The 19,659-nt window shown below is 47.3% G+C and overlaps 9 protein-coding genes across 9 annotated transcripts; 5 read left to right on the top strand and 4 right to left on the bottom strand. All coding sequences in view use genetic code 12, as the record gives it.

The window, feature by feature from the left end:
• Nucleotides 1-561: 561 nt before the first annotated feature.
• CXQ87_004160 (uncharacterized protein) lies at nucleotides 562-2,275 on the top strand (the record flags this gene model as incomplete). Its single annotated transcript, XM_025482610.1, has 3 exons — nucleotides 562-1,091; nucleotides 1,136-1,853; nucleotides 1,880-2,275. 3 exons carry the CDS (start codon nucleotides 562-564, stop codon nucleotides 2,273-2,275), a joined length of 1,644 nt encoding a protein of 547 aa, XP_025337228.1.
• Nucleotides 2,276-2,362: 87 nt separating this feature from the next.
• On the bottom strand, nucleotides 2,363-3,394 carry RFC2 (replication factor C subunit 2; the record flags this gene model as incomplete). Its single annotated transcript, XM_025482609.1, has 1 exon — nucleotides 2,363-3,394. One exon carries the CDS (start codon nucleotides 3,392-3,394, stop codon nucleotides 2,363-2,365), a length of 1,032 nt encoding a protein of 343 aa, XP_025337227.1.
• A 647-nt stretch (nucleotides 3,395-4,041) lies between these two features.
• Nucleotides 4,042-5,085, bottom strand: CXQ87_004158 (uncharacterized protein; the record flags this gene model as incomplete). Its single annotated transcript, XM_025482608.1, has 1 exon — nucleotides 4,042-5,085. The coding sequence occupies one exon, from the start codon at nucleotides 5,083-5,085 to the stop codon at nucleotides 4,042-4,044; it is 1,044 nt and encodes a 347-aa protein (XP_025337226.1).
• Nucleotides 5,086-5,769: 684 nt separating this feature from the next.
• YAE1 (Yae1p) lies at nucleotides 5,770-6,111 on the top strand (the record flags this gene model as incomplete). Its single annotated transcript, XM_025482607.1, has 2 exons — nucleotides 5,770-6,002; nucleotides 6,042-6,111. 2 exons carry the CDS (start codon nucleotides 5,770-5,772, stop codon nucleotides 6,109-6,111), a joined length of 303 nt encoding a protein of 100 aa, XP_025337225.1.
• A 49-nt stretch (nucleotides 6,112-6,160) lies between these two features.
• On the bottom strand, nucleotides 6,161-8,161 carry CXQ87_004156 (uncharacterized protein; the record flags this gene model as incomplete). The annotated part of the gene is made up of 2 exons (XM_025482606.1): nucleotides 6,161-7,140; nucleotides 7,189-8,161. The coding sequence occupies 2 exons, from the start codon at nucleotides 8,159-8,161 to the stop codon at nucleotides 6,161-6,163; spliced, it is 1,953 nt and encodes a 650-aa protein (XP_025337224.1).
• Nucleotides 8,162-9,281: 1,120 nt separating this feature from the next.
• DPP3 (bifunctional diacylglycerol diphosphate phosphatase/phosphatidate phosphatase) lies at nucleotides 9,282-10,163 on the top strand (the record flags this gene model as incomplete). Its single annotated transcript, XM_025482605.1, has 1 exon — nucleotides 9,282-10,163. One exon carries the CDS (start codon nucleotides 9,282-9,284, stop codon nucleotides 10,161-10,163), a length of 882 nt encoding a protein of 293 aa, XP_025337223.1.
• Nucleotides 10,164-10,947: 784 nt separating this feature from the next.
• CXQ87_004154 (uncharacterized protein) lies at nucleotides 10,948-12,639 on the top strand (the record flags this gene model as incomplete). The annotated part of the gene is made up of 1 exon (XM_025482604.1): nucleotides 10,948-12,639. The coding sequence occupies one exon, from the start codon at nucleotides 10,948-10,950 to the stop codon at nucleotides 12,637-12,639; it is 1,692 nt and encodes a 563-aa protein (XP_025337222.1).
• A 33-nt stretch (nucleotides 12,640-12,672) lies between these two features.
• On the bottom strand, nucleotides 12,673-17,623 carry GCN2 (serine/threonine-protein kinase; the record flags this gene model as incomplete). Its single annotated transcript, XM_025482603.1, has 3 exons — nucleotides 12,673-17,142; nucleotides 17,184-17,516; nucleotides 17,537-17,623. The coding sequence occupies 3 exons, from the start codon at nucleotides 17,621-17,623 to the stop codon at nucleotides 12,673-12,675; spliced, it is 4,890 nt and encodes a 1,629-aa protein (XP_025337221.1).
• A 133-nt stretch (nucleotides 17,624-17,756) lies between these two features.
• MRE11 (MRX complex nuclease subunit) lies at nucleotides 17,757-19,658 on the top strand (the record flags this gene model as incomplete). The annotated part of the gene is made up of 1 exon (XM_025482602.1): nucleotides 17,757-19,658. The coding sequence occupies one exon, from the start codon at nucleotides 17,757-17,759 to the stop codon at nucleotides 19,656-19,658; it is 1,902 nt and encodes a 633-aa protein (XP_025337220.1).
• Nucleotide 19,659: the final 1 nt, after the last annotated feature.

Here is a 19,659-nt window from a genome sequence, read left to right as displayed (position 1 = left end):
TTTAAGAAGCCAAGATTTTTGGATTGCGATCCGGTGGTTTTGGCAGGTATTGACTAGTGGTCCTGAAGCTAGTGCAGATCGTGTACACTGGCCACAGTATAGTTGCAGACATTCACATACACCTCAGTGTAGTACACTGAATCACCAAAATCATCAATAAAATCAAAATCGCCAATTGACTTAGAGATTCCACAATCCCATCTTTACTTCTTCCAATTTCTCCAACTCAAAATACAATTCCACAGACTCATCCATCCTTACCACCTTGACTCATTCGCAGCACTATACGGAAGAACACACTCCAAAAGACCCCAATCAACCCAAACGTAAGAAAACCCAAAAACACAAAGAAGCATTCTAAATCACCAAATTTCAACTAAACAATCCCCCCTATCCCAGGACCAAAGACTTGACCACTCCCTGGGCTGATCATCGCACGACCCGAACTGAACATCCCAGGATCCTCAGTGCCATCTCTCCAGCATAGATTTGACCACCACACCTCCTCCTTCTTTCGTTCCCACCCACCTGCACCACTCAGTTTCCTATAAATAAAAGGCCATGTCCACCCCGCACGACCCGGCCATCATTGACTCCTCCATCATCCTGATGGATCTGTCCAGATCCAGCTCCAGAACACCCAGGACCCAAGATAAACCCCTGGTGTCCCGAGGAACCAGCTACTCCAATGGCCTAGAACCCGGCAGTGCCCTTTCAAAACTTCTTGATAGTGCTATGGCCAATGCTGCAAAGGAGCTGACGCCGGAACCAGAAACAGCCAGGTCACCTAGTCTGATAGCCCTGCCTCGGCGTGAATCCTTGCTGGACTTCAAGCCCGTGCCTTCGCTGAAGGCCAACGTGTACTCGATCGAGGAATTGCTTGTTTTGCGCTCGACGCCTGAGGTGGCGGCCTTCGACACCCTGGTTCTTCCCGACCAGGCCTTCTGGGTGATTAAGCCCGTCCGCAACCAGAAAACAAGCGAAAAGAGCGGCACGTCTCGTAGGAACAACCGCAGAAACCAGAATCTGAACGACGGCAAATGGGAGCGCAAACCCACCGGGTTCGCCAAAAGCTCCGAGCTTGATAGAATGTCTGCCGAAAAGATTTCACAATTGTTGGGTGAAAACCCCGAAGAAGGGACCCCGAGTGGGATAACCCAGGCGCCTCCGACTTGCAAATGGACATGGGTTCCACAGTTGAGGACTTTGAGCGCTGGAAGCAACGTATGCATGAGAATGACCGTAAACAGTTTGTTGACGAAACACCAACTGAGCCTGAAGCTCCAAAGGGAAACGAGGTCGACAACTTCTTCTCCTTTGTCAACCCCAGGACCGGAAGCTCGGCTCCCGAAACCTCCACGCCAGGCTCAGATTCCGGTAAGAGTTCACGTTTCTCGTCCTTCTTCGGCGGTCCAGGTCCCCAAGAATCACCAAAGCGTTCAGGCCCACCTCCCGGTCTTGCAAGAAACCCAGCTGGCAAGCCCGATCCTTCCGCCGGCCTGAGGTTCTTTGGCTTGGCCCAAGGGTCTCCTGCTCAACAACATGCTACTCCAAAGCAGGAACCAGTAGCTCACCAGAGCCAAGTTCCACATGTGCCTTCCCCAATGGCTGGCCAGGGGATGCCAATGGCCGGTCCGCCGGGCCTCACGCCTCCTAATTTAGGCGGTGATAGCAAAGCGCAAGATTCCTTCTTCCTTTCGTTGTTGAACAAGCGAGACCAGGATAAGGGCTCCGACCAGCAACAAGGCGCTAAACCAGATGCAAAGCCAGATGCTAGCCGTCCTCGTCAAGGCCAGCAAGGACCTCCAGGTCCCCATAATTTGCCTCATGGCATTCCCCTTGGATGGCTCAAGGTATGGGTCCTCCACCAGGCTTCCAGAGAGGACCACAGCAAATGTATCAATTCCAAGGCCCTCCACCTCCTGGCATGTTCCCTCCAGGAATGGGACCCCCACCTCCAGGATTCCCAATGCAAGGCAGACCTCCACAGGATGGACAGCCCAACCAACAGGGCATGCCACGCGGTCAGATGCCACCTCCAGGTTTCTACGGCTTTCCCCCGGAATGGGGCCTGGCGGTCCCGGAATGCCTCCACAGCAACAACATCAACATCAACCTCAAGCACAGCAGCATCATCATCAACAGCAGCAGCAACAGCAGCAACATCAACAACTACAGCAACCCAAACAGTAGTGGTATCAGAGCTACAGCTGTAGCATGCAAGTATATAGCAATTGAGGATCCACTCAATACAAAACGTAGAAACCTACACTGAAAAAGATACTCTTTATCGTGATTATTCTGGCTGCATTGATGCAACCCTTATTTACTCTGTGTCTCTCCATTTCTATGACACCCCACATTACTGCAAAGCCTGGCTTATTTGTAGCGCCAAGTTCAAAAGCTGTATGTGTTCGTCGGTGCCGTGGTTCAAACGCCTGTCTGACTCAAACAAAATACGAGCTATGCTGTTTTTCTCCTGCGACGACAAGCCATCGTCCGTGATCAAACGGTCGTGTAGCTGATCGGCAACTTGCTGAGCACTCCAGCCCTCGAGGACAACCTCCTCAACCTGTGCCGCAATGGCCTTGTTGTCTTTGCTGCGGAGCGTATTAAGAATCTTGTCGATGAGCGCTTCATCAATAACACCGGCAATTTCTCTGATCCTTCCTGCTGTAATAGGCTCACTATTATCCAAAGACACCGAAAGACGCGCCGCCAGTTGTAGGTAAGTGATGGCTTTACGCAAATCACCTCCCGATACCTTGATGATCTCCTCAAGAACGTCGTTGCCACTGAGAGGTACATTCTCCGCCTCCACCACATACTGCAAACGCAGCATGGCGTTCTCGTTGTCCAAAGAACGGAACCTGAACTTCGAACATCTCGAAGCCAATGGATCGATGATCCTGGTGATGTAGTTACAGATGAGACAGAAACGGGTAACCAGCGAGTAGTTTTCCATGGTACGTCTCAAGGCCGATTGGGCGTCGTTGGTCATAGAGTCAGCTTCATCCAAGATGATGATTTTATAAGGCGGGCATGGGTAGTCTCTCAAATCCTCAGAAGTAGGGTTCGACACCGTCAACCGAGCAAAGTTCTTGATCTTTTGTCTGACAATCAGAATACCTCTTTCGTCCGAAGCATTGAGCTCCAAAACACGCAGCTTGTACAATCTAGGCCCGTATAACTGCTTGGCCAACGCCAACACCGTGGAGGTTTTACCAGTTCCTGGAGGTCCATAGAAAAGCATATGTGGGAGGTTGGCCAGTTCCAATGTTTTTTTGAGAACTTTCACAGCATGGCCCTGGGAAGCCACGTCATCGAGTTTTTTGGGTCTATACTTTTCAACCCACGGCGTGTGGCCAATCCGTTCTTCTTCGTAAGTAGCCATGATGAAGAGTTGATGTACGCGTTTTCGCGGTTGCAAATGGGTAGGTGATGAAAATTCGTGGACGAGTTTTTTGATGTACTTCTGGCTGAAAACAAATATTTTATTTTTGATAGGCTATTGAATGGCTTAAAATTATAGGCGGATTGATTGAGTTTTTTTGTTGCACTACTTTGGATGGAGATTCATTGAGCCATCTGGTATGACAAGAGAAGTTACTGTAGTGATCACTAGGATGGGGTGTCTTGACGAGGTGGTTCAGATACGACTTTTTTCTCCAATTTGGTATTATAATAATGCATTGATGAGTAACTTCCTCAACTATGAATGACTTCTCATTGTTCTAGAAGACATTCCAATAAAAGATTCAAATACTGTTAGTGCCCTTCAACATGTGAACTCTTGCAAATAAGCATATCAATAACCTACACGTCAACTTAACGATGTATACGAATTGCGTGCTATGTAGAATTAAATCTGTATTGGTGGTGGTCTGAGGCCACCGCATTAGAAGAACCGGTCGGATCAAAATATGTAGCTGTTGGATAAAGAATTGGTTAGTTTGCGAGGGCCACTCCTCAAAATTTTATGAGTTTGCCTCACCATGCCATTGATGCTTAGAGCTAGGCTGAGTATTCCATAAATCGGGTTTACTGAACACCCACAACCGAAAGCTCCAACGTCCACACGCGTCGAGTGTGCACCTTCACTTTAACTTCCGGCCCTAGTTTGGCGAGAGTTTCACTTCCTTCTGTAGACACGGTAACCTCATTGTTGGCCCACCAACACTTTCTTGCGGGCTTTCTCCAGAACAACAATAGTTTCGTGTAGTTTGTGTCATTATTCTTTCTAGCTCGAGACAACGAGCGAGAAGCAGCTCTGCTCGCACTTGATGCCAACGTGGCGATTCGAGACCTTGATCTCGAACGCCCAGATGCATTGGATTGCACGGGCTGCAACAGAGGCAGCTGTGGAGGAGTGGGTGGTTGCGTTACAAGACGAACCAACAGCAAGGATGAAAGCACACACTTGTGAGGCTCCATTGAGCGGCTTCCCCAAAGCTCTGTTCTGTCAAAACCTGAGGAACACAACATCTCGAATAAATGCTGCTCAGCAGGGCCGAGCGTTTGGTTTACCGAGGCAGGTAACTCGGGGTTGTATCCTAGGCCGGAAAACACGGAAGTATTCAATAAAATGCTGTCACCAACCTTGACCTTGAGAAATGCAAAATCTGCTGTCGTGCAACCTGCCACAGGCGGAATTACATAGAAATCTAGATCTTCTCGCAAAACAATGATAGCAGGCTTCGTTTGCAAAATAGACGCAGCAGAATCAAGTCGGCTTCCAGCCGAAACTTGCGGTGACAACGTGCCTTCTTGAAGATTACGTTGGGCTTCGCCAAACACGTTGAAAATGTATTCAAAGCAGTCCGGATCAAAGTTAACGAAAACCACGTCTTCTTCCGTCAAATTCGTGATAACTTGGCCGTTGACATCTAAGAAAACGCCATTGGGGAAAAGACTTAATAATATGCTCTCGGGTAAACTCATGAGCTCATCACGAGTGATTTCAAAGGGCTTCCCGCGAATGTTGAGGTGGATTTTGGAGTTGTAGTCGATGTTGCCATTGGTCTCGTCAACCATGGGCGCCGGTCCTGAGTCCTGAGAGACCTGGGTAATGATATTATCTGCCATGGTTTTATATAAGACTTAATTATGAAATGAATTGGCGACCTGTTCTCTAGGCAAGAGTCACAAATGCGGAAAGGAAAAAAATGGGAGAACACGAACACAAGGTTCCCAGCACCGTTGTGTTATGACGTCTGAAACGATTGTCAAAGGATCTGGATTGAAGGTTTCGTTATATGATACCTTCCCGACGGATATATTGTGGTATGGTCAATTAGGTGTTGGAAGTGAGCAGTATGAGCAAGATAGTCAGAAGTAATCTCACTTTCGAAAGGCGCCAGCTACGCCACTATATGCACTCCATAGACTTTCGTCGCACCGCCCAATTGAGAGCCGCTATGGGGGGTCTGGTTAAGCGAGAGGTTTGTGATTCAATCTGAAATTGAATACTCATGAACCGACCATTTTTAAGGAAGGTTTCGCTGCTTATGGTCACCAATGCTGGTGGTTCCTGGGTGTACGGGTGTTGCCTGGATCGGTCCCCCAACATAGGCTCCGAGACTCATCTGATGACATTTCGAAAAAAGATGGTCCGGAGAAGACTCATTTCCATTGGCTAAATCCCATTTACCCAACTTTCTCGATAAACTCCGACCATAGGGTCTTCGTGTCCCCCGTATTCTGTGTTCGTCTTTCCTCTGTCCTGTACATCACGCCCTAATCAATAATCCCATCTCCCAACTCTTCTACATGTCTTGCACAGGCGAATGCAAAGTACCCAAAAACTTGAAGCTGAAAAAGCCGCTGCATGCCACTGATGACGACGACATCTGGGGTAGCGACGACGACATCGATACTTACGCTGATTTGCAAAGAGCTCATGTGACCCAAGGTTACATAGACGGTATCACTCAGGCACAAGAGGAGGGATTGCAGAAGGGCTTCGATGAAGGCTTTCCCACGGCGCTGCGTTGGGGAGCCGAGTAGGTCGCGTCCTTGCTCTTCTATATGGAAAACCCGAGTTTGACCAAGCCAAGAAGGAGCTCAATGTTGCATCAGTTCTCAGCAAAGACCACTTTGACGACTCGCTAAATCAAACTTCCCATTCCCTTGTAGAAAAGTGGGAAGCTTTCGTGCAATCCTAATGACCCAAAGGCATGTCTGGCACAACGTCCTGGCTCAAACGGTCGTAAAGACTTGAAAACTTGTCTTGGAACTTGGCGCGTCCCTTACACCAATCTGCCCAAGCTTCAGAAATAAGGAATTGCGTCTCCTGGAACATGGCAAACTCATGGAAGCAGCAGCTCTTGATGAGCCAGTCCTTGTTGAGCTGTTGGAACATCTCCTGTTTGTCGTTGATTATAGCTTGCTTGAGCTTAGCAATGTCACTTCCCTTCATATCAGTGCCGCTTTCATTGAGTCTGTCAAATTTGGCTTGACTATCCTCGATCTTCTTCTGAAGCTGTGGAATCGAGTTCACGGACTGTTTCTTGGCTCTGTCAAATAGCTCCTGCAAGGAATATAAGTAGTCCAAGAAGTTCTTAAACTTCTCCAACACCGTCGTGTTGATAAGATAGCTTTCATCAATGAGCAATGTAGAAGACTTGTTGAAGAATGCAGAGATCGTACCCAACGAATCATTGATCGTGGTGGTATCGTCCTGGTTGAGAGAGTTAAGCACCTTCTCTTCAGGATTTCTGTGAGGGTAGATGACATTGTCGAGCTCTGTAAAGCGATTTATCATCTCCACAAATTTGCCGTTATCGAACGCAATCTGCTGTTGTCTCTTTTCATATCTCTCCACGAGCAATACTAACTTTGTCCACGTCTCGATTAAACGAGGAATGTTAGCCTCGGCGGTCTTCCAGCTAGTGAGGAACTCCTCACTGATTGTAGGCCAGATAGAATTCACAAACTCGGTCTCGATTTTCTGTCCCTTGAACTCAAGGGAATAGTCCACACGAGCCTGCTTTCTCCAGGAGGCAAGGTCTGTTGGAACACTAAGGAAGGTGACTACAATAGGCTCCTGAACCAAAACTGGATGCTTGACAAGCTGGTTGAGGAAACGATGCAAGCCGCGGCGCCTTCTTTGCAAGAATTGAGAATCGGGTGAGGCGCCTACTAGAATGGTTAGTAAGTGGTGATAACAGGACCACTGAATTTACATACCGGTGAACTTTTTGGGTGGAAGCCCAGGGATAACACGGAAGGGGTACTTTTTCAAAAGGAACTCGAGAAGCCAGGCAAAATCAGAGTATCGTCTGATGACCTTCTTCTGGCCCGCTGGGCTATGCATGCCGAGTTTTAGGCTGTGAGTAATGCAGTAGTTAATGTGTTTGAAGACGAGGCCCTCTTTTTCTGGCACCTCCTTGATGTTGACACTGTCGCCACCAGCTATCAACGGCTTGAACTTTTCTCTGAGATCGGTGACATACTTTGTGATGTAGGGGAAGTCGTTCACATGAGACACCTCTGGGGCTGTTGTGTCTGCATCGATCAGGATGTTCAGGTGATCAGCTAGCATATTTTCTGTGTTTGGGTCATTCCAATCGTCCTGGTCTTCGAGGGAAGTAGAAGCCAAGTTCGCCGTCAAGGGGTCAGTTTCGGCTGGATGCAGCGTGGAATGCCTAACTCCCAGAGCTTCAACCTTACCGAGAAGCAAATCGGTCACTTCACGAGGGAAGTCTGGAAGACCCGAGTTGAGCTTGAACTGGAGGGTCACGTAATCACCCGTGCCTGCGAGGTCCAATTCCAAGGCAATGAGTCCCAACGCCTGGTAGAAATTCAGCTCCTTCGACGGTGGCAACAAGGTGTGTTCGTACAAAACATCTATGATTCGGGAACTCTGGTAATCGGAAAGGTGCTGATGGTCCACCAAGGGAAGGAAGATTTCAGACTCCAAGTCCGTCACAGACCTCAATTTCGACAGCAAGCGTTCCCAGATCTGCTTATACGAGTCAGGAACCTTATCGGACAAGTCAATCTCCGAAGAAGCAGACGGGTTTTGTCCAAGCAACTGAGAGGAAGTTAAGTATGTGGAACCCAGGTAAGCGGTGGAGGCGAAGCCGTGGTCCTGGCGTGCAGGCTCGGAAGAAGCCCAGCCATTTTCAAATAGATCGTCTGATCCAAAGTTGGAGTTCATTGTAGAAGTAGTTGGAGGTGGAGATGCAAGAATGCGTTCTGTAGTAGGTTGCACATGTGCAGGCCCTGTGCTAACGGATATTCCCAGGGTGGTGATTTACAGACCGTTTGGGTGGGATTTGATTGTTTTTGAAGAATTCTTATGAATTTATGAAGTGAAAGTATTTGATGATACCGGAATTTGCATATGTTTGGTGTTGCTGGTGTATGCCTCGGATGGTATCGGAAGTGGCTGCAAAACACGCCTTCAGGGTCCGATCTACAGATAAGGTACATCAAGTGGGGAATAAAATAATTTTAAATGTTTGAAAATTACAATATTCGGTGAATTTCCGTGAATAGTTGGTTTTTATCATTGACTTTCTACTAATATGTTGATGCAGACTTGTGCAGCGTGACCTCGTGTAGTGAAAGAGGGGCTTGTAAGAAGTGAGTAAACATCTCGGGTTAATTATTTCAAATATGCTGTGATAGATAATTCTGAGAGAAAACTTGACATAAGCTCTGTTTGCGTCTAAAAGGACATCAATTGTAGTAGTTCTTGGGCAGAATATCTGGTTAGTTCATAAGGCTTAGCTGTTCATGAACAGCCGAGTCTGTCAAAGTGATGTTCAAAAGTGATGCAGAAGTACAATAAACCAAACGTTGGGTCTTAGCATATATTGTAGTTGGAGGATTACAGGTATTGCAGCCATGGGCTCATACACCTACTGTAAAGTCACATTTGTTGTCGGGAGTATTTCTATTCCTTGAAAAAGTTCAATTCTCTTGGAACGGATGAGTTTTTTATGAGGCAAAAGCACCATTCCATGAATACACCGTTCTAGGAATACTGGTCAAGCCTTGAATCAAATCACATCCATTCATCTGCATATATATGTACATCAGTGTGGCTCCTCTAGGGCACATGGTCCAAGACACTCAACAAAACAAAAAACTCACTCCTTAGTACTTGCTAAAAATGAATATGAATGCATTGTTAAAATCTCAAAAAAAACAACATTCCTAAAAAAAAGCCAAAAGTAGGGCCCAGACCTCCACAACGCCGTACACACGCCGTACCATCCTAGGACCAAAAGTACTGCCTGGAATGCGATAACCTCAATACTCCTCTTCTTCCAATGGACAGAGTCTACAATTTCATCAACTACTTCCACAAGGACGACACCATAAATAGAACGACCCTCGGAATCGACAGAATCCGAGGAGGTCCGTTTTTCCTTCGTTGGAGAGGTTCCGACTTGATAGCGTTGGTGTTGCTTTTCGTGTTGTACCCTGTCGTGTACCGAATTGAGCCCTTTCAAAGGCAATTTTACGTTGACGATTTGACCATCTCCCACCCTTTTGCCGAACACGAAAGAGTCACTGCAGGTGAGCTTTTCTTCTACGCCTTGGTGGTGCCTGTGGCTGGTATCGGTGTGGTTTCTGCAATCATCACCAAACCGCAGCACAAGGTGTACGTCACGTACGTGTCGCTTCTTGGCTTGTTGCTTTCTGTGTTCAGCGCCAGCATCATCACGGATCTTTTGAAGAACGCCTTTGGCAGACACAGACCAGACTTCTTGGCTCGCTGTGTGCCTAAGCCTGACACTCCCAAGGGCGTTCTTGTCTTGGCCAAGGACGTGTGCACCACCGAGAACATTGACCGTCTTTTGGACGGGTTCAGAACCACGCCTTCTGGCCACTCTAGTATCTCGTTTGCGGGTCTTCTCTTCACCAGTCTTTGGCTTGCAGGCCAGCTTGCAGTGACAAGGCCGTACCTGGGCTTCTGGAGATGGGCCATCGTTGCCGTCCCCACCATTGGAGCGCTGCTCATTGCCTTGAGTAGAACGGAGGATTACAGACACCACTTCATCGACATCACGGTGGGCCTGCTTCTTGGTATTTTGATCGCTGTGTGGCTGTACTTGCGTCTCTTCCCAGCCATCAGTCACGAGAGGAGCTTCGAGCCTAGGGTGATTGTCGAGGAGGAGGCCGAAGAGCACGGCTACAGCCCAGTTTAGGGACCTCGAGCCAGTCTATTCTGTTGAACGAGTAAGCAGGTGAAGCGCCAACAAAGGGCCTAAGCAGGCTTCAAACCGCCCTCTTCAACTGTTCAAATCACTTTCAATAACCACAAACTCAGTACGTATTGGAGGCTTCGGCATATTTCCCTCATTCGATGCCCTGATGTATGGCGGCTTAGTGGGACAGTGGTCGGCGACTCTTGTCGGGCAGCGCGTGGCACAAAAGCCACCATAATACAGGCACCATGAGCAGATGAAGTCATTGTCGTTATCAAAAGTATGTGCTAATTGCTGCTTCCTTCGCTGTTCAATTGGGTAGGCCGACCATCCATGCGTTAAAGCGACCTCAGCCGCGGCTGCTAACCGTCTATATATTCAATACTAGATTTGGTGCCGTTTGAGCACCATCAAGTATAAATTCACTGGCGCAAACGGCCCTAATAAAGCTCAGCATAATTTCTCTATCAGGCACAAGACCGTACCCGGTTTCCTACACGACACACTCATTGTTGGACCCTTCACATGTTTTGCATCCACTCTTATCAGGTGCGGCTGAACCACCCATCCCTCTTTTCCACGTCAAAATCAAGAAAACAAAACAACCTGAGATATTCGATTTTAGCAATTCCATAAACATCTCTAAAACAATCTCCTTCAAAGATAACCCCCCACCTTCTTAAGACAAGGCTTGTGCGGTGGTTCTGCACCTGCCAGACGCACGAATTTCTCAGTAGTTGAACCACATTCATATTTTCCAAAAACCAACCAGTTCTTCTTTTTAATGGCCACGCCCGTCTACTGCATTCTTTCCGGTGGCGCCGTACACTGCGTACTGGTGGACGCCTTCAGCTCGAAGGGTCCCGAGAAATTGGCCAGAAACCCTGAGGTGGATGTCCATAAAGACACGCCTGTTCCCCAGAACTCCTTGAGTCCAGCTTCCTTGAACATCAAAAGTCGAAACTTGCTTTTCACGTTGAACAACCCTTCGCTACTGGACCTTGAGTCGGAAAACTGCAACACCTCGGACCGCAGAAACTCAAACGCCCTGTCTTCAGAGGATGAGAATCCTGCTACCGTGGTTCCCCAGCCTAAGATTCCTGTGCTGATACCGGTTATCAACGATCTGGAGGAGCCCAACGGGTCGTCCAGGCCAAAGTTGGAACTCAACCTCGAGGCGCCAACCGAGGATTCAGAGGAATACCCGCAGAATCTCGAGTCTCTCCTTGACGACTACAAAACACACGCCGTGTACCTTCCCCAGTTCTCTGTGGACATTCGTAATAACCTAGACAGCGACTACACGCAGATCAAGACGCTCTTGGCGAAGATCTTCCCCTCTTGGTCTGCGGATGATGCGATTTTTATAAAGCGCTTGACCGGAGGCATCACCAACATGCTCTTGTCTTGCACCCACGAGCCGTCCCAGGAGACGCTCTTGATGCGTGTCTACGGTCAGGGCACCAACTTAATTATTGACCGTCATCGTGAGTTTGTTTCTCATTTGGTTCTCAATTCTTTGCATTTGGCTCCTCCTGTGCATGCCCGTTTTGCCAATGGCCTCATATACGGTTTCTTGGAAGGTCGCTCTTTGGACCCCAAGGAGCTTGCAAACCCATACTTGTACCCATTAATCGCTCAGCAGCTCGGTAACTGGCACACCAAGGTGGACTGTGACAATATTGAAGATGGCATTGAAAAGCTACGAAAATACACTGCTCGCATCAAGAACCAGCTTCTGCCTACTCTTCGTCCCGTCACACCGGTTAATTCCAAGCAAAAACGTGAAAAAGGCTTAAAGAAGGCAATCTTGAATATCTGGGACCTCATCGACGATTGGATCCTGGTGGTTCCTGCCAACGATGCTCTCGTCAAGATCTTCAGGGATAACTTGCCTGATCAAGACGTGAACATTGACAACGTCAGAGATGTCATTCACAGGGAGTATAGGTGGATGAAATCGACGTTGAGCAATGCCACAAAGTCGCCTGTGGTCGTTTCTCATTGTGATTTGCTTTCTGGCAATATCATCATCCCACAAACGGAAGAGTTCGACAACAAGCTCAAACAATCTCCAGACTTTGAGCTCCGCCCATTGCTGGAGAACCCTATTCAATTCATCGACTACGAGTACATGCTACCTGCTCCTCGTGCATTCGATATCGCAAATCATTTCGCTGAGTGGCAAGGATTTGATTGTGACCGTTCCGCAATCCCTGAACCATCTCCGCTGAATCCTGTTCTTGTAAACTGGTGTAAGGGCTACCTTGACAACGCCATTGCTTCCGAGGAGGAGGTCAACGGACTCATTGATGAAATTGCATATTATTATGGCATGCCAGGCTTCTACTGGGGTATCTGGTCCATGATCCAGAGTGAGCTCTCGACCATTGACTTCAACTACGCTGAATACAGTGGTCTCCGACTTGAAGAATACTGGACGTGGAAAGAGAAGTATCTCAGTCGTCTGGCTTAGAGTTCCTATATGATAATTATGAGAAATGCGAGCTTAGCGCTGTAGGTCGACAATGCATGTCTTGTCGCTTTTCGGGTTGTAAAGTACTGCCCATTGCTGCCCTCTTGATTTGTCTTTCCACAAGCAATCGTAGATATTGTTGGCGTAATGCTTTGGCAAATTCTTGTTGGTGAAAAAGAGCTTCTTGAACCACTCTTCTAGCGGTAACAGCAACGACATAGACAGAATCATATCTAAAGTAGTATCGTTAGACTCAACTGTGATGATCGAGGCGTCAGCCAAATCCTTCATCATAGAAGCGGATGCAACCTTTGCGTCATTGTCTAACTCCCACTTCTCCTTTTTGTTATTCTTTCTGCCTCTAGGAGCATCGTTAGGAACAATTGTAACCTTCTGGTCAAGATCGATACTGAAAAGTGGTTGTCCCACACGTGAAGAGCTCTGCTCCTCTTGTGGCTTGTTTTGGGACTTAGCTGACTCGACATTTTGATGTTCTGTTCTTCTCTCTTCAATCTCGTGCTGCAAAAACTCCAAAAGCTCATCATAGTCCAAATCGTGTTCCTTCAGTTCACTCAAATTCTTAACCCTGATAGGCTTGAACTGACTCTTCTTGGTCTTTTTGTTCAGATAAGACTGCTTCAAGACCACAATCCAGTTACATCCATCATCCGTAGCTTTTTGCAAGACTTCATCCTGGAAGGAGCTGGTGAACTGATCACAGCTGATATCATGAGACCAAAGAAGACGCAAAATCGAGTATCCTGAATCTTTCATAACTGAATCCTGGGTGGATGTCACTAAAACATCGCACCTGGACTTCCTCCATCTAGCCATTGATCTTGACACATTGGTGTTTGCCTTAGTACGCTTCAATGAGTTCTTCATCAATAGGAACAAGAGCGTTGAGGTTAGCTGGAATCCAACAGCATGTGGCGTTCTGGAAGTCGCAATTCCCTCACTCAGCATCGAGTCAATAAGTCTATCGTATCTTCCACCAGTAACAACCCTAGAAAACTTTCTCAGTTTGTCTATTCTGTGAATGGCTTGGAACATGATGCCACCATCGTAATACCGAGCATTGTAATTGCTCAATGGACAAAGCAAAACTGAAGTTTTGATTCCAAAACGCTTAAGCACCGCCAATACATCTAAAACTTCTTGCATTGCTCTTTCCACTTTGGCGAGAAGAGGTGAATCCGTGAGCACCTTCCTCAACTTCTTTTTGGCTGTTTCTGGCTCCACTGTAAAATCAAAATGGTCAATGAGGTCTTTGACGACAGTATGCTGAATCTTGAATTCGTTCCTAAGGTAAGTCTTCACCTCTTCTGGTCCTCTTTCAACTAAAATGGATGAAATCACACCCATGATCTCGTAGCGCTTGGACCGAGTGGGAGTATTTGTTCCACCAAAGGCAAAGTCTAGACAGGCGTTGAGGATTGTTGAGTGATTGACCAAGATGATTGTCTGTGCATTCTTTGTCTTGAAACATGGGAAGCTGTCGAGTATCTCGTCGACTACCTTGATGCACTCGGCGGTATCAGTAATATGCGTTCTCTTGTCTTGTGAAAACACATCAAACCCAACAGCACTGTATTTGTCAGGAATTCCAATACCCCTTACGTTTGGTCTGTAAACGAACTCATGTCTGCAGAGTTTGGTAATACTCAAGTCATTTCTGCTCAAGAATCTTGCCATTGGTAGGACAAGGTCATATGCCAAAGTGAGGACGGATCCAGATTTATCGAGAATCTCGTAGACCAGATCTTTCGTATCAAAAGACAGCTTTGGAAGAAGGTAACTGCCATCATAGTCTCTTATCGCACCGTGATTGCCGAAGATTCTGAACAATTCATCAAGGGTGGCGTTGAGCACAAGGTAGTCGTTCTCAGAGTGATCCAACGCCTTACTGTGTGAGCTCTTGCCAAGTTTATCGAACATCATGTCACGAGCCAACAGGTAAGGTTGGTTGAAAAGGGTTTCTCTCACCTGCTGTTGCCAAGGAGAAGCAGGATCTGCTAAAGATTTTAATGCCTCTTTGATTACCTCATCCTGATGCTCAACAGGTAACAAACCACTTTGAAGGAGTCTTGCAGCTCCTGGTCTCCTGTTAGGATCATGGTCTAGAAGCTGACGAACAATCTTTCTTTCAGTAGAACGGTTTGCTGCTAGGAAATTGGACGGGAACTGGACGTTCTCAAGTCTTAGATTGTTTAATGCCATTGCACGCTCCATGCCAGTTCCAAGCTTATAGCACATTTCGAAGAATATGATTCCTAATGAGTACATGTCGACTTTCTCGTTATAATCGCCCGATGCAACCTCATTGGCAGTGTAAAAGAACGTACCGACAACTGTTGACAAATCATTAGTAGCGGGTGAAACCTGATTATTGTCCAGGATCATGGAGTACAACCTTGAGTTCTTTGCAAGACCAAAGTCTCCCACCTTCACGTTATTCGACTTGTCGATAAAAATGTTGGTAGGCTTCAAGTCTCTATGGATAAATCCAGATGAATGGATGTAAGAAACAGCCTCCAAAATCTGCCTGAACAATCGCCAGTATTCATTAGGGTTGGCAGGAAGACCTCGATCAATGATATCCAGAAGTGTGTTGTTCTCACAGAACTCCATCTGAATGTAGAGAATTGATTTCGATTGTGGCCTGTTTTGGGCGGGCTTTGTTGGTGCTTTTTGGACAGACAAATCGTCCACCGTGGAATTGCTCTCTTCCTCATCAGATGTATCAGCAATAGCATTATTATCGTCGCCTTCTTCATCGTCTGAACTGTTTGCAAACACAATTCTGTCATCAAAGTCGTCATCGTTATACTCCAACAGCGGGTCTAGTGAGTTCGTGAAATAGTCCACCTGGAATGAGTTCTCGCGACTCAAGAACGACGAAGATCTGACATTATCTTCATTGAAAAGTGAGCTGGTTTCCGTCTCTCTATCCAGACTCTCATCATCTTCAATGGCACTAACCTGGTCAATATCCTCTTCCACCCAGCAACCGTAGTATCTCACGATGTACTGATGATTGAGTCTGGCTAAAGAAAGCACCTCACTCAAGAGCCCTTCTAGCTTGTCAGCTCTGTGTCTAATTTTCTTGATGGCGTAGAAGGTGCCTTCCATTCTGTTTCTGGCCTTGACAACTTCACCAAAACCACCTTTTCCAAGTTTTCCCACCTCTTCAAATTCGGTTTCATAACGAGAGTCTCTGTTGATCAGGGCTATGGATTCGTGGTTCGTGTTCATCATGGTAGAATTGTTATTGGAGAGTCTCCTGCGAGTGCTGTGAGCGGGAGCCAAATTCCTTCTGGAAGTATCAAAGAAGACGCTCTTGTACTGAGATGGCTCTGCTTCGTCTTCATCATCTTCTTCTTCTTCTTCTATATTCCCAAATGCAGATGCAGTGTGGCCCATATCGATACCGGCTCGGAAAAACTTGACAGCGTTGAGCTCCATAAGACTGAGTCTCTTTGACGCTTTGGGCTGAAGCATTTTGCTGAGCATGTCGTGCACTCTATCAGCATACTCCTCGTATTCTCCATACTGGGAAACATCGAAATCTCGAAGGAACAGCTCGGGTGTCTTGAAGTCTGTAGTAAGCACATTGTAGCCAAGCATAACCCTGGTGAACAAAACACCAAGGTTCCAGATATCTGTCTTGATGAGCCCTGCCGAAGGATCTGGATCAATCCAGGCCTTGGGTATGAATTGAGGTAGGAAGTCCGATGATCTATGGTACATTGTTAAAACCGTCAAACCGTACCGTGGATGACACAACTTGAGAATCTTGCGCAGAGTAGACTCTTCACCCTGGGATGCCGCTAGCACCACGCTCAACGGACATAGAAGGCAATGTGGTTGGGAAACATCATGAAGAAGTTCAAGTGTAGGCAATAGTTGGATAAGCCATGAACGTGCAAGTGTCCAGTTCACTGCATCGGCAGTCTGGAGAACCTCGTCCAATGTTTGCATGCTGGAGGAGAATTCCGAAAGAATTCTTATGGTCCATTTTGAGTGATCTTCGAGGTCCTGGTCGATTTGGAAGCCGTAGACCAGCAATACCTCATTCACGTTGAGCTCCATTACTTGTTCGAGTTGTCTCTCCAACTCTCTGATCTCCTTTTTGCCCTGATTCGTTGACCAGTGGTTATCATTGAGCTCAATCACATGGAGCAAGTAGCATACATCTAGTTTCTGAACCGCCTGCGGAACATAGGGTGTGACAATGTACTGGGAGCTGATGCTCAGAAGGAGGTTTTTGGCCTTGAAGGGGATAAAGCCCTGAACGGCTCGAAACACAAATCGAGATCTGGTCTGCTCACAGTATCCATTGAGCTTGTTATCAAACACGAAGGTATTGTCTAGACTCGTGGGTACCAAGGAAGGCTCATCCTCGTCATCCAGCTCTCGCAGCAGCCTAAGCGTATTTTCTCGAGATTCCGGATAATCGCCTCGTAGTTTCTGAAGTTGCTGTGTGACCTCGTGCTCCTCTTTCTCTGGGCCAGTTGTTCTCGTTGTAGCTGTTCCTGTTCAACTTTCTCCAATTGTTTCCGCTGCTGCTCAATGCGCCGGGTTCTCTCTTCCTCTAAAGATAGCACCTCTTCTGTAGTTTGCTGGAAATCATCGAGCATCTCCTTCACGTCCATGATCATCGTGAAGCAGATCTCCTCTCCCAGGTAGTCCTTGATCACCTCCAGGACCTTATTTTCAATCGAAGCAACCCTGGCCCTGAGCAAGTTCTTGGGTTCCACAATCTTCACCAAAGGCGCCAGGGTCGGGTATGTCGGGGTGAATTGGATATCTAGAATCAAGGAGACCACCGGTCTGTCTGGATTGATGTGTGACAGAAGAGCTACCTGGAAATGGGGCTCGGGTTCTTGTTCCATACTTTGGACTTTGAGGTGAGGTCTGTGAAAATGTCGCCATAAATTGACTGGAGCAGCTCGATTTCATCCTGCTGCCGAGCCTCGTTCATTAATCGGAGTAGTATCTAACTGATGATGGTGATGGCTGCGAAGATCCATTGTGCATTCATATCGCACCTACTACAACTAGTCCGATTGATACGACGCCGTCAATAATAAATAATTCTAAACTTCCAGAAAGGAATGCCTCCGGTGGACAAAATAGAAGGCGGACCGGATACGATTCGGATCCTCCTCACCACAGATAATCATGTGGGGTACCTTGAGAACGACCCCATTCGAGGTGACGATTCGTGGAAAACGTTCCAGGAAATTGCTATCTTGGCTAAGGAGCATGACGTGGATATGGTAGTCCAAGGAGGTGACCTTTTTCACGTTTCCAAGCCGTCCAAAAAGTCGCTTTTCCATGTTGTTCAGGCTCTTAGGTCAAACTGCCTAGGTGACAGGCCGTGTGAAATGGAGCTTCTTAGTGATCCTTCCTTGGCGCTTCATTCAGGAAACGATACCGTCAACTACGAAGATCCTAATATCAACGTGGCCGTGCCTGTTTTCGCCATTTCGGGAAATCACGACGACGCTACTGGAGAAGGTCTATTGTCTCCATTGGATGTGCTTTCAGCCACGGGCCTTATCAACTATTTTGGGCAGGTCCCGCAAGCTGACAAAATCACAGTTTCGCCTTTGGTGTTTCAGAAAGGAACCACCAAATTTGCATTGTACGGCATCAACAACTTCAGAGACGAAAGACTACAACGGATCATGAGAAACGGCGACGTCACGTTCCAGAGACCCAAGAACGGTGACGATTTCTTCAGTCTACTCTGCATCCACCAAAACCATGCCCGTCACACCCCCACGTCATATGTTCCAGAGGACTTTCTTCCTCCCTTTCTAGATTTCGTCTTTTGGGGTCATGAACACGATTGCATACCTTTTCCCCAGTACAATCCCACCACGGGCTTTGATACGCTCCAGGCGGGCTCTTCCGTGGCTACTTCTTTGACCGAGGGCGAAAGCGAACCAAAGCATGTATTTATTCTCGACATCAAGGACAAGCAGTACCTGCTTGAACCTATTCTTCTACTGTCAGTTCGACCATTCATTACACGAGACGTGTCGCTTCGAGAGGAAAACTTCGTGGAAGGGCCCGCCTCCAAAGCTGACATTCTGGCCTTTTTGGTCGATCAGGTGGAAAGCATGATAGAGGAAGCAAATGCTCAATACAGAGACAGAAATGGCGTTGAGGAGGGAGACGATCAGGAAATCCCACTTCCCTTGATCCGCCTTCGAGTGGACCATACAGGTGACTACGAAATTGAGAATTCCAGGCGATTCTCCAATAAGTTCGTGGGCAAGGTTGCCAATGTCAATGACATTCTTCTATACCACAAGAAAAAAGCGCCAAAGTATGAGGTGGGTAAGAAAGTGCCCAAAGATGTGACCGTGCCCGAACAAAGCGACACGTCCAGAGTTTCTATCCAGCAAATCCTCAAACAGTTCCTTGACGAGTCGAGTCTCTTCCTCATGCCAGAAAACGGTATGTACGACGTCACGAAGAAGTTCATTGAGCAAGATGATAAGCAGATCTTCACCGACTACGTGGAGCTGTCTATCGAGCAAGCGTCCAAGCTGCTTTTGGATATCAACATCGACGAGAACGATTTCCATGCTGGTGACGATATGACGCTCAAGCGGTCCTTCGGGCAGCTTCTTAATCAGCTCAGAACCAAGAATAAGAGAATTCCCGTGGAAGATGTTCCAGTGACCCAGTCAGACGAAATGCTCATAGATACCAAGAGTGAGCCAGCACCAGCACCTAAGAAGCGAACCAAAGCCCAGACTTCAAAGGCTCCAGCAAAAGCCAAGCCAGCATCACGTCGCAATGTGAAAAGCAAGGAAGTCGTTATCTCGGACGAATCAGATGAAGAGCCTCAAGTGGTATCTGACGATTCAGAGGTCGAGTTTCAGCCAGAACCTAAAGCTAAAGCGAAGGCCAAGCCAGCGCCAAAGAAACGAGCACCAGCTAAGAAACCCGCTCGCCAAGAGGACTCCATTCTCGACGACATCATCAGCTTAGGCAGCTGAT

The sequence above is a fragment of the Candidozyma duobushaemuli genome, assembly GCF_002926085.2.
Source record: "Candidozyma duobushaemuli strain B09383 chromosome Unknown D_B09383, whole genome shotgun sequence".
Taxonomy (NCBI): domain Eukaryota; kingdom Fungi; phylum Ascomycota; class Pichiomycetes; order Serinales; family Metschnikowiaceae; genus Candidozyma; species Candidozyma duobushaemuli.
This window is presented reverse-complemented; position numbering and strand designations above follow the sequence as displayed.